At 38.5% G+C, this 12907-nt stretch overlaps 1 protein-coding gene across 3 annotated transcripts in view; it reads left to right on the top strand.

Annotated features, from left to right (window-relative positions):
- The window catches only part of zbtb40 (zinc finger and BTB domain containing 40), a 40346-nt gene extending 28644 nt beyond the window's left edge, over positions 1-11702 (top strand). For all 3 annotated transcript variants that reach the window (XM_055659455.1, XM_055659456.1, XM_055659454.1), the window contains exons 13-18: positions 644-808; positions 3838-4052; positions 4882-5044; positions 6325-6411; positions 7667-7884; positions 10211-11702. In XM_055659455.1, coding sequence (XP_055515430.1) covers positions 644-808; positions 3838-4052; positions 4882-5044; positions 6325-6411; positions 7667-7884; positions 10211-10414 — 1052 coding nt within the window. In that variant the 3' untranslated portion in view covers positions 10415-11702. The remainder of the gene's footprint in view (positions 1-643; positions 809-3837; positions 4053-4881; positions 5045-6324; positions 6412-7666; positions 7885-10210) is intronic.
- The last annotated feature ends 1205 nt before the right edge of the window (positions 11703-12907 follow it).

Here is a 12907-nt window from a genome sequence, read left to right as displayed (position 1 = left end):
TTTAACTCCTCTTCCCATTCACATACCGACCTTTCTGTCCTGGGCCTACACTTTTGGTAGAGGAACAGCACCTCATATTCTGCTTGGGTAGTTTACAACATAACGGTACAAACATTGAATTCTCCGATTTTAACTACCAAGAAGGATCCTGACCCAAAACAACACCTCTTCATGTTCTCCAGCGATGTTGTCTGACCCGTTGAATTTCTCCAGCACTTTGGGTTTTACTATGGGCTTATTTTGTTACAGTAAATATCTCATGCATTAGGAGTGATACAAAACATTTTTTAAAAGTGATGATGATAAAATAAATGGGTGGTACAAAAGGGAGGACACTCTTCCCTCGTCCACTTTTTTTGATGTCTTCCATGGATTAAGAGTGCAAATGGAATCAGTGCTGAAAGAGGTCTTTATAGTATCAGATATTAAAATAATATTGTCAACATCGCTTTGTTGGGCTGTACAGCTCACCAGAGTTTGATTTTTTTCCAATGGGACCAAGTAGGCATTAGCCATTGATCTTGTCTCTTATCTGAGAAAGCTCCAAGCTGTAAATTTCATAAATGGCCAAGCACCAGTATTTTTGGAGTACTTTGTAGCTCTTTAGCTTGTTTTAATATCTTGAACATTTGTGATCCAATAGGAAAAATGTACGCTTGTCAGTACTGTGATACAGTGTTTGCTCAGTCAATTGAATTGACCCGCCATGTGCGGACACACACTGGGGACAAGCCATATGTCTGCCGGGAATGTGGCAAAGGGTTCAGCCAGGCCAATGGGCTCTCTATGCACTTGCGCTCCTTTCACAGTGAGTATCATAACAAAATCTTCAAGAGCTACTCTGCACAAACATAAAGTTTGAAACTAATGCGCATTATTTCACAGCTCTCTTTCTCCATTGCGACTTTTAACAATGCAACAATAAATCAAAATGCCCTTGAATTTCACCTAATTCATTTTCTCTGCAGCTGTAATACTGTATTTTGCACCCTGTTTGTTCTCTCTTTTGAACTACCTCTTGGGTGGTATGATTTGTGTGGATATTGCACAAAACAAAGTTTTTACACTGTACTTTGGTACATGTGACAAGAATAAACCAATGTCAATCAGATACTCCAGGGCAGCAAACAATTCAACTGAAGGAATTAATCCAGCAATGTATAATTGAATAATATTTGCTGGCAGGATTTTCCCAAGTTTATTATGAACCTTTAAAGAAAGTGAAATATACAAGGCAGCAGAATCTGGTGATGGGAACAACACTATCTAAATATTGGGATAGATACACAAAAGTGTAAAGCTGTTGGTGCATTTTACGGGAAAGGAAGGAAAGAGTTATATGGAATTTCAGAGCTTAGGACGGCGCAGAAATCTTGGAGATTTTAAGTGGATACAGAGATAGAAAGGCCAAGGGCATGAAATAATTTGTATATTATAGTAAAGTATCACAATAGGATTTTAAAATCCTTAGTGCATTGCTGGAATGATAGCCAATGTATATCAGGGAGCCCTACGTGAGGACTAGTGGGCCTTAACTGAGAAATATTGATTCATTATTGTCACGTGTAATACTGTGGAAACATTTTGTTTGTATGCTATCCAGTGAGATTGTACCATATTTTCAGCAAAAACAGCTTTGCAAAACCAAGAGGGTTTTGTAATAATGATGTCCAGAGATAAATATGGTGGGCAAAAGGTACAACCTTATTTCAGAGGTAGTAGATCTGAAATGGGAGTATGAATAGAATACTCGGACCTTGAAGCAGGTTAAATGAGTGAGCCTTTATTTTTGAACTATGACCCCCCAGTTCTAAATTCTCCCATGAGAAGCATTCTTTCCTGATTTGCCCTGTCAATCAAGACAATCAAATCATCTGAATCAAAACTGAAGAAGGGTCTCTACCCAAAACGTCACCCCTTCCCTCTCTCCAGAGATGCTGCCTGTCCCGCTGAGTTACTCCAGCATTTTGTGTCTACCTTCAATCAAATCATCTGCCAGTTTTCTGAACTCATGAGGGTACAGATCTAGGCAGTCCAATTTGTCCGCATAAAGGAACCAAAGTATTAGATTAATAAAGTTTCCTCTGTGTTAACATCCTTCATTAAATGATTTTTTAAGACTTAATGTGATCTCATCTGTGGACAATGGAACTGAAGCAAAACCTCTCTACTTTTGTGTTCAATTGCCCTTGCAATAAATATAATTATGTAACCATTCCTGATTACTTGCTATACCTGCATAATATCCTCCTGCAAATCTTGCAATAGGATCCCCTAGTCCCCGTGCATTTTGTTTTCAGGCTTTCTGAACTTTAAATAATAGGCCTTGTTTTTGCCAAAATGTACAATTTCTCTTTTTCGACATAATATGTCGATTCTTGGTTAGTACAGGTGTCGGAGGTTATGGGGAGAAGAGAGAAGGCAGGAGAATGACATTAGGAGGGAGAGGTAGTTCAGCCATGATTGAATGGTGGAGTAGACTTGATGGGACAAATGACCTAATTCTACTCCTATTCCTTATGACATTTACTCCACTTGCTAGATCTTTTACCACTCGGATAACGTATCAATATTCCTTTGTGGCCTCCTTATGCTCTCTTTACAACTTACTTCTCTTCCTATCTTTGCGTTAATAGCAAACTTACCAACCAATATTTTGCTTTGTTCATCCAAGTCACATGTGAATTGTAAGGCTCTAACTGGATGCCAAAGAGCTACTATCTGGTTCTGACCCATGTGTGAACATGAAGTGATTAGCTGCAGATAAGGATAGAAAGTGACTTCACTCTCCAGTAATTCATTGCGGAATATCTTAGATCATCACCAGTGATGCCACCAAGTGGTATGTACATTATTGATCTAAAGGATGTGTCAGTGGTCAGCTCATTTCGGATTTCAACTTCTTTTCACGTATGGACCGAAAATTCAAGAGATTTAGAGAATTCCGTTTGGATCAAATCTGATAGTTTTATAATGTTTGTGGGGTTTAACAGTCCTGTGAATCTTCATCATTCTTCCATCCTAAGAAACCTAATGTGAAAAATCTCTATCTGGTAATGTAGTAAATATAGTCTGAATAAGAGTAACTGATTTTTGTTTCGAAGTTGCTGCAAAAGTCAAACGTAGAATGTAAAGACAATCACAGAGACTTCTGTTCCAATTTTGATTTTCCAAAAATAGGCTTTTTTAAATTCTTTTCTGGAGCTTACAGTAATGGATCAGAGATAGCTTATAAGTAAATACAAGTGTTTTTGATGAAAAACTAAGTGTCTTGGAAATTGTACAGTCAAGCATTGTATTAAAAGAGTATAAGCATGACGTTTCTTTCCATTCTTCCCTCAAATTTGCAATATTGCTGTTAGAAACACCTGATAGATGTATGTTCTATCTGCAGTTCCTTCTTAAACACTCTGATAGATGTATATTGGGTTGGACAGCTGAGTTCCTGCCCTGTTAGTATTTTACTGCTTGTATGTTGCTAGTTTTGGGTGCATTCATCGAAAAAGCAGAACTTACTTTATAAAACCTGTTTATCTGGATAATATGCTTTATTATTGTAATTTTATGGGGATTACGCATTGACTGAAGCAAGTCATTAATTATATTGAAACTTCTAACCTCAATGTGCTGTAAAAGTGATCAAACTGCTCAACTATTAACCCACATAATCTCAAATTAAGAACCTTTCTCTGGAAGATGGATGGCATTTTGAGCAACTTCTTATTAACACTAACTACATCTAGCTTGAAAATTAAGAAAATAGGAATGAGATGATATTACTTTGTTGATGTTGGCAGTGAACTTGTGCAGATGAGATGTATTTTCTGATCTTTGCAGATGTGGAAGACCCATATGACTGTCAGAAGTGCCGAATGAGTTTCCCATCTCTAGAAGAGCACAAGAAGCACATCCAGGAAGTGCATCCTCCCGAGTACAATCCCTGTGATGTTTGTGGCAAGAATTTTAGTGCACCATCACTTCTCGAAAGACACGTGGTTACACATGTTGGTGGAAAGCCATATAACTGTGAAATTTGTGACAAGGCTTATCAGGTAGGATTGTTGGATGCAGATTCAGAACCAGACATTGAACCATAATCCAGAATTTTGTATTTGGGTGTTGGTTTATAATCAGTTATAGTGACAGTGCCCTGGAATGTTTCTGTAGATAAGAAACACTTAAAATGATCTGCATGCATGTCAATGTAAGATAGCTTTGTTCCAAATTGCCCTTATTTATCAGAAAGTCCAAATCACTTCCATCAGATTTCCTCTGATTCAGTATGAAAATTGCTACTCATAAATGCATTACTAAACTAAAATGTGCAGAACTAAAATGTGCAGTTGGAGAGCTGACCCATCAGAAGGATTATGCTTGCCTGATACTGAAGCTGTGTGAATCAGAAAGGCAGCAGGTTTGATTTTTGTGTTGAGCCACTCTTTATTTGATTGTTGATTTGCTTGGAGACCGAACAAGGAAGGGCAAAAGTTTCCATTTTGGTTGTCAGTGCCAAATCATGCAGGTGAAAGCAGTAGATGCAAATTGCTTCTGTGATCGCTGACCATTTGGCCAGGTTCAGAAATGAAGAATGATCTTGCAGCTAAAGTAACAGAGGTGTGTGTGCACTGCAGCAGTAATTATGCCATCATTAGACCAAGGCAAGAAAGTGGGAAGTGCAGTAAATAATATCCTTTCAATATAACGTCGGAAATTCATATATGTAAAATTCATTAAAGCATTTAAAATTCAAAACGGAACATGGTTCAAAATGAAGGTGGAGGAGAGACTGCACTGGATCCAAGAGAGAAACACTGTCATTGTGCACCCGTTAATAATCCTCAGCTTCCAAGTAATAAATACTTCCTATGATCTTTCATGCAGCAATTGTCTGGACTGTGGTATCACAATCGAACTCATCACCCTGACATCTTTGCAGCACAAAATCACCGCTCTCCAAAGTTTGCCACTCTGACTTGCTCAGCTTGTGAAAAATCCTTTGCCAGTATGACAGCTCTGAACAAACACGTGAAATCTGACCATTCAGGTAACTGTCGCAGAGACTCTAGTTCATAAGTCAGTAGTCTGCATGGGACAAAAGTGCACGATTGATCATTTAGAATGGTTGTTTAGTTGCTGAAGAGAGTAATGATTTGATGATAATGTCTTAAACAATCAGGTCAAAGCACACCAGGTCAGGTGAAGCAGCGATTTAGCTGTACTTTCTACATATGATGCGGTCTCCTCTGCACTTAAGAAACCAAATGCATATTAGATGACCAGTTTGCAGAAGACTTGCCACCTTCATTCTTAATTCCAATACTACTCTAAACTATGTCTGGATTTTATACTAATCCCAATAAAATGCTATGTATACTTGAGGCACAATCACATTTTGTGCCAGAGTATCTATCACCATTGAGTTCAAGGCTTTAATGATCATCCTTTTCAGTTTGTATCAGAACTAGTTGGGTTAATTGGGAAGATGGTGAAGCTGCAACATTCATTCTGTTTTTCTCTCCACATATACTACCTAACTCGCAGGTATTTCCAGCATTCTTTTTATCTCAGTTTTCCAGCATCTGCAGTGTTTATATTTCATTGTTCCAGTATTGTTTTTATTCTCATCTCTCATTCATCCTGCTCTATTTGCATCTTCTCCAGACAGGGGAATTAAGTGACCATCAACCACACTCCGTTGACTCTGCAGCCACATATTGCAAACTGTCTCCCTTGGGTCTACACCCTATTACGGAAATTCCCTTTAGTTTTCTTTGCTGCATATCTTTTCCTGTAATTATACTTATGTTATAAGTGGAAGATGACTGAACTTTGTTGCCTTCCCTTACAGTGGGAAACATTGATTCCTCTGTGGGGGGATTTTTTTAATGTTTTATGGTAAATTACAATAGCATTGTGTTTATCTTATTTGTGTGCTGCATGGTAACTCGGATTTCCCTGCACCAATTGGTGTATGTGACAATAAATGTCCTTTGCCCTTTGTTTGATTTCTAACTTTTCCTAGTTCCGATGAAAAGCCTCAGACCTAAAACATTTGTCCATTTCTCCACAATTTCAACCTGACTTGCTGATTTCCAGTGTTTTCTGTGCTGTCTCCATGACTGAGAATTGATATATATTGAAATGCAGTTTCCGCTTCTGCATTTGCCTGTCCATGATTTTTTTCTATCATTAAACTAAGCTCAATGTAGAATTCATCAGTGGTACCAACTTTAACTATTATCAGTTGTTAATATTTAATTCTAATGTTTATCTCCTTTTCTATTATTGTAATGTTGCACTTAATATTGCATTTAATTTTCTCAGATATGAAGATGTTGGAGTGTGAAGAATGCAATGAGACTTTTGCTTCACAAGCGTTATTGCATGTACATACAAAGTCCAAACATTCAGGTATGTTCAGGTAGGCTGGAAAGAGTCAATCCATCTGCCGAGCCAATGAACATCAAATGTTGGATTTGTGATTAATTTGAACTATCTACTTATGATCATCACTTATTGCAAAAGGACAGACAGACTGTTGGCAAGGCAGCCACTGCTGATGACGCCACCCGGTGTTAAGCCTATGTCCTCTGGGCAAGAGATTCTGTGCATCCACCCGATCTATCCCCTTCATGATTGTATCCACCTCTATAAGATCACCCCTCATCCTCCTGCGCTCCAAGGAATAGAGTCCCAGCCTTCTCAGCCTCTCTCTACAGCTTAGACCCTCTAGTCCTGGCAATATGCTTCTCTGTACCCTTTCCAGCTTGACAACATCTTTCCTTTATCATGGTGGATATAACAGAAGTGAATGCAATACTTTAAATGCAGCCTCACCAACGTCTTCTACAACTGAAATATGACCTCCCAACTTCTATACTCAATACTCTAACTGATGAAGGCCAATTGTAATAATGCAGCATCATAGCACCTGGTGAAAGCACTGATGGTAATATTGACGGTTTATCGTTCCCACACGTTGCTTGAATCTTTGTACTGAAAGGATTGTTGAAGTCATATGATATTGAAGGTGCCAAGAATCTTTTGAAGAACAATATCTATGGTGCCTAATACTTCACATCTGGAGAAAGGTCTCGACCCGAAACGTCACCCATCCATGTTCTCCAGAGATGCTGCCTAACCTGCTGAGTTACTCCGGCACCTTGTGTCCTTTTGTGTATTAACTAGCATCTGTAGTTTTTTGATCTGCACCTTGGTACACAAATGTTGTGTTTTTCAATAACAGAGATAACAGAATATTCTACAGTTCCACCTGGGTCTATTTCTTGTAATTTGCAAGGCCGTTCTACAAATTGAAAATGATAGTAATCCCCACGAGAGGCTGCAAAACTGATGGATAGTCGTCAATCTGAAATGTTGATTTTCTTTCCTTCCCCACAGAAGCTGTCTGGCTTCAGTGTTCATAGCTTTTTTTTAATGTAATTTCAGATTCCCACTGTCTTACAGTATTTTGTATTTACAAAGCTGTTTGGAATATACAGCTTAAATAAAATGTATGATGCAGTGGCAATTTAATGGCACGTAAAGTGCAATTATTTAAATCAAATATGTATTAACTTTTTTCCACAGGTTTTTATAAAAGGTAGACAGTTTAATTTGTTTCTTGGTGCTGTCAATTGACTTTTATGTGGAATTTTATTATTAGGTATCCATCCATTTAAATGTACATACTGCCCGTCAACATTCAGATTTCCCGGAGCTTTGCAGCATCATTTGAGCACAGAACATTCAACTCAACAAACCAGCACTTTCCTGTGCGGGGATTGTGCCCAGCTGTTCGGTTCTCAGCGGGACCTGGAAGAGCATCAGAGGAGCAAGCATGCTAGAATCCTGTTTGCTAATGTTCAAGAGGCAGCACAAATGGTAAATATTCAGACAAAAATATCTATTAAATGTCTGCATTGTCCTTGGCTGTCCCTCAGCTAGTTATCTGGTGATTATCCCTTTACTTTTCTTTGGGAGCTTGCTGTGAGTGAATTGATTGCTAGATTTCCTACATTATAACAATAATTACATTCAAAAGTAGTAGCTGAAAGGAATAAAGTAATGTAAGTGAAATCTTTTTTTATTATCTCTGCTTACTGCCAAGGCTTTTAGACAATTCCTTTTTTCCTACCACTATATTCATCACATTTTTGGCTTTTATTTTAACCTGGTTTTAACTGTCTTATTGGACAGTTTTTTTAGATTCTCATGACACTTGGAAATATTTTTTCCCTATTTTGTCTCTAGATTGATTGGCAATTAGTTCTAATGCATGACCTCTAGTCACTGACCCATTTGCCAGAAGAAATTGTTTCCGTCCATCGATAGATTCGTATAATTAAGAAAAATTCTTGATTTAATCTGTTTCAATGTAATTTTCCTAATCTTTATTTACAACCGGCATATTTTATTTCTAATGATATCCTTATAAACATCAGCTATGCATTTTCAAAGAATTTATATATTTCCCAGATTTGTCACTGAGATTTGAGAAGTAGAAACAGGCGTAGGCCATTTTGTTCCCTCATCCTTGCCCTGCTATTCAATAGAGCATGGCTGTTCTTTTAGGTTTGCCATTTCCCTGCATATTCCTTGGTTTCTTGGTTTCTGAAAATCGATTCATTCCTTCCTTGAATATATTCAGTGAGTGGGAACCCATCACCTTCTTGATAGAGAATTGTAAAGATTAATCACCCACTGGACGAAGAATTTCTTCTTAGTTCTGAATAGCAGAATAATTTTGAGACTAATAATCACTGCTAGATCTGTAGCTAGGGGAAACTCAACTCTGAATATGCCCTGTCCAGTCTTAAGAATTTTGTTTTGTTTATAGAAACAACCTCTTATTTTCAGGACTGCATAGGTGTAGTTTGTGCAATCTTTTCTCATAAATCAAACCCAACTTCCCTTCAGTCAATATGGTGAAGCTGTGCTAGCCTCTGATCCAGCTGAGGACTAACCAGTTAAAATTCACTCAAACTTTCAAAATATTGCTAGTTACAATGTATTAGTCCAGCAAAGAAGCATAATTTCATGCCTTTTGATACATTAAAGTCCATATGGCATTCCTGATTCCACAATTATCCTCATCACCATCTGCCATTTTGCCAATTTTAATGAAATCTGTAGACTTTTTAAACATTGCTCCCTATACCCATGTTTGGGTTATTTTCTAAAATCCAATAAAGCACTGATCTGATACCTGACCTTTGGCTAACGCCACCTTCCAACACACTCCCAAACGGCAATATAGAAAATAGGTGCAAGAGTAGGCCATTCGGCCCTTTGAGCCAGCACCGCTATTCAATATGATCATGGCTGATCATCCAAAATCAGTACTCTGTTCCTGCTTTTCCCCCGTATGTCTTGATTCCTTTAGTCCTAAGAGCTAAATCTATTTCCGCTTGGTGCATGTTAATCTGATGAGAAGGTGGTTAATGAGATGAGATTGTGATTATGTGAGGCTCATGTAAGTATTTGGAGAGAGGAAGGGCTGAAAGGAAAGATAAGTTGAAAAATGCATCTAAGAATATTTAATTTTAATATTTAATTTTTATATACAGAAGTTGAAATTAATAAAAACTTAATATTTAACACATTTTTTAAATATTTAGTAGCTAAGGCAGCATCTATGGGATGGTGGTGCCAAGGTTAATGTTTCAGAGTTTATGTTCATTCTCTGAATCAGATTTGTTTCAGGTGGACACCATGATTCTGCTTTTCAAGAGAGAGTTAGATTTAGATCTTAGCTCTAAGGGAATCAAGGGATATGGGGGAAAGGGCGGTATGGGGGTACTGATTTTGGATGATAAGCCATGATCCTATTGAATGACGGTGCTAGCTCGAAGGGCCGAATGGCCTACTCCTGCACCCATTTTCTATGTTTCTATGACATTGAGTGGTACACCACAAGTTTCTTTACACAGAGTGGTGAGTGCCTGAAATATGCTGCTGGGGTGGTGGTGGAAGCAGATGCAATAGTGGTATCTAACAAGATTTTATATTGTCCCATGGGGGGGGGGGGGGGGGGGGGGGGGGGGAGATATATGGACCATGTGCATACAAGGGAGATTAGTTTTACTGGACATCATATGTGGCACGGACATTGTGAGACGAAGGGCTGTCTCCTGTGCGATACTGATCTATGTTGTGCTCTTAAAAATTGAATTTGTCATAATGTATTTTTGTTTTGTTTTAAATGTAGGTTATCCAAGCAACTGGACAATTGACAGCCACCCAGCAGGTCATTTCTCTGGAGGAAACTCACCTGGCTGGTGTTGCATCGCAGGTATTTGTGGCATTGCCCGATTCTCAGAATGGTTCCTCAGGACATCATGAAGTTGTTGCTCTTAATGTGGATGACCTATTGGATGGGACTGTGACACTGATCTGTGGAGAGACTCCATGAAAATGTGTGGAAATAATACTCTAAAACACCACTGGAAGACTTCAAGAATATGACCAGAACATTTTCCTTTACAATGTAATTTAAGATTCACACATCATGCAAATATTTTAATATTTTAAAAGGCATTGATATAAAATATCTCGCAAGTCCTGAATGTTTGTAGAGCCAAAACATTCGTAAATGGAAAGGTTGTTGGGCTGAAGCTACAACAAAGCCTGCAGTAGTAGCACCGTGTGGTCTCCCTCAGCCTTGTTCCCCAGTCATTTCAAGCAGCCAGTTCTGTGGGCAATAGTTGAGGAAGTTAGAAATATTGCCTCAGTGAAGGATGAATTGTATGGTTCGGGTGTGATCAATGGTCGATGCTAAGGTGGTTCGCAGAGACAGGGGAATCTCTAAATTCTTCTTGGTATTCCAACGCAGAGGGAGATGAAAGGCCAGGATTGTTCCTTGCTTATTGGTTGCCTTTGTCCTTGAGTACTGGATGTTCTCTGATAAAACACATAAATGTAGTCCCAAGAATATCATATCTCGGCGTGGATTTAGAAGACATTAAAGAATCCTGGCATTGCTGGGCAACGAGACGGATTTGAAAAGTTTGCAGAAATAACTCTGAATTATTCAGGGTGGCATGTGTTATTCCTCACACTGATAGACGTTGTACCCATCAGGGACACCATTTGTAACAAAATTGTACCTGTTAAAGGTCGCTACTCTGATGTAGCTTACGGTTGCATGTGTAATAAAATTTGCAAAATGTTTGAGATTGGACAGTAAAGTCGAGGTTGAGCAAAATGTTTGAGGTTGTGCTCTGGATAAATCAGCATGTCGAGTTGGAACAGCAACCCGGATTATTATCATTATGAAATATTATTACGTGCCTACTATTGGTCCAGCAAAACGTATAATCCGGTAAGGCTCTGGAACCAAGGTGCCGGTAAAGCTGTTGTGGACCTGTTACCTACCAGCGCATTCACAAAAAAAACTGCTGTTAATTGTCCGTAGCATTTGAAATGTTTTAACTTGACGCCATATAATTAGAGGAGTTAGAATTTGATTAGCAGGGTTGCAATTTATTGGTATTCACTCCAGAGGTTGCAATGAACTCCATATTCACTCCAGAGGTTGCAATGAACTCCATATTATGTTAAGTGTTTCAGATTATTTTTTGTTCCAATGGATGGGGTGTGTGAAGTGAAGTCCAATTGGGTAAAGAAATGAACTAATATCTATTTGTCCATGGGTGATTGTGTAAAAATCTCATTTTGACCATCTGCTTTGAAAGCTGAGCGTACTTGGTTTGATTTGTTAAAACTTGTCTATTTGCAAAGTCACGTCCAGAAGAATTTATGGAAGGTCAAAGAAAGGCTACCCCATCAAAGCTATTTCCTTTGGTCTTTTAATTCTTCCTCACAAATTTAGGATATCAGATGAAAATGTGCATTCAGCAGACAACAGTTAATGATTTAATTTTTTTGCCGTGCTCTGTAGTTTACATATAATACTTAGCAATATATCTCAGTACCATCTCTCACAAAGCAAACTTCTGGAAACACCCAGCAGACAAGACTGCATCTTTGAGAGTGAAACACAATTAATGTTTCAGAATTCTTGAATGGGCAGCACAGTGGCAGCAGTAGAGCCTTACAGCATCAGAGACCCAGGTTCGATCCTGACTGCGGGTGCTGTCTGCATAGAGTTTATACATTCTCCCTGTAACCGTGTGGGTGTTCTCCAGGTGATCATGTTTCCTCCCACACTCCAATATGTACAGGTTTGTGGGCTAATTGGCTTCTGTAAATTGCCCCGAGTGTGTAGGGTAGAACTAGTGTGCTGGTGATCGCTGGTTGGTGTGGACTCGGTGGGCCGAAGGGCCTGTTTCCACTCTATATCTTTAAAAAAAAACGGTGTTTCTCCCTTTACAGATGCTGCCTGTTTCTGACATCTTTTAATTAGTGGCATTTTGCTTTTGTGGTCTCTCAATTCTTCGTCCTTGTACTTTTCCAGTGCATATACATTGTTTTTAAATGTGAAATACAGAATACAGAATATTGATAGAGCCAGAATAGTAAGAAAATAAGTCTAAAATTGGACATATTTTATAAACTATGTAGGGGAGAAAGTGAAGTTTAAAACATATTAAACATAGTGTTCAAATGCTAGGCTCTAGATATATCAATGGTGCTTTGATGGTCACATATGTGAAGTGCAATCACACATTGAAATTATTTTCTTGCAAACAGTCCAGAGGAATATTGCCATTCCCAAGCACATTCCTGATTAGTAAATTGTACAGAAATAATCTACTGATCCCGCATACAAGAGGCACCGTGTTTTGGTGCCATTTTCAGAGTCCATTCCATGCTCGCACATTGTGTGAGGTCCGCAGCATTATGTGAACGCATTGTGTGAACATGCAGATTTACACGTCTTTTAAAAAAATACTGGAACTAATGAAAAAGCCTCTGAGTAAAATGGTCAAGGATAGCTGCAAGA

Source organism: Leucoraja erinacea, chromosome 30 (genome assembly GCF_028641065.1).
Source record: "Leucoraja erinacea ecotype New England chromosome 30, Leri_hhj_1, whole genome shotgun sequence".
Classification (NCBI taxonomy): Eukaryota; Metazoa; Chordata; class Chondrichthyes; order Rajiformes; family Rajidae; genus Leucoraja; species Leucoraja erinaceus.
Note: the sequence above shows the minus strand (reverse complement) of the source record. Positions and strands in the feature narration are given on the sequence as shown.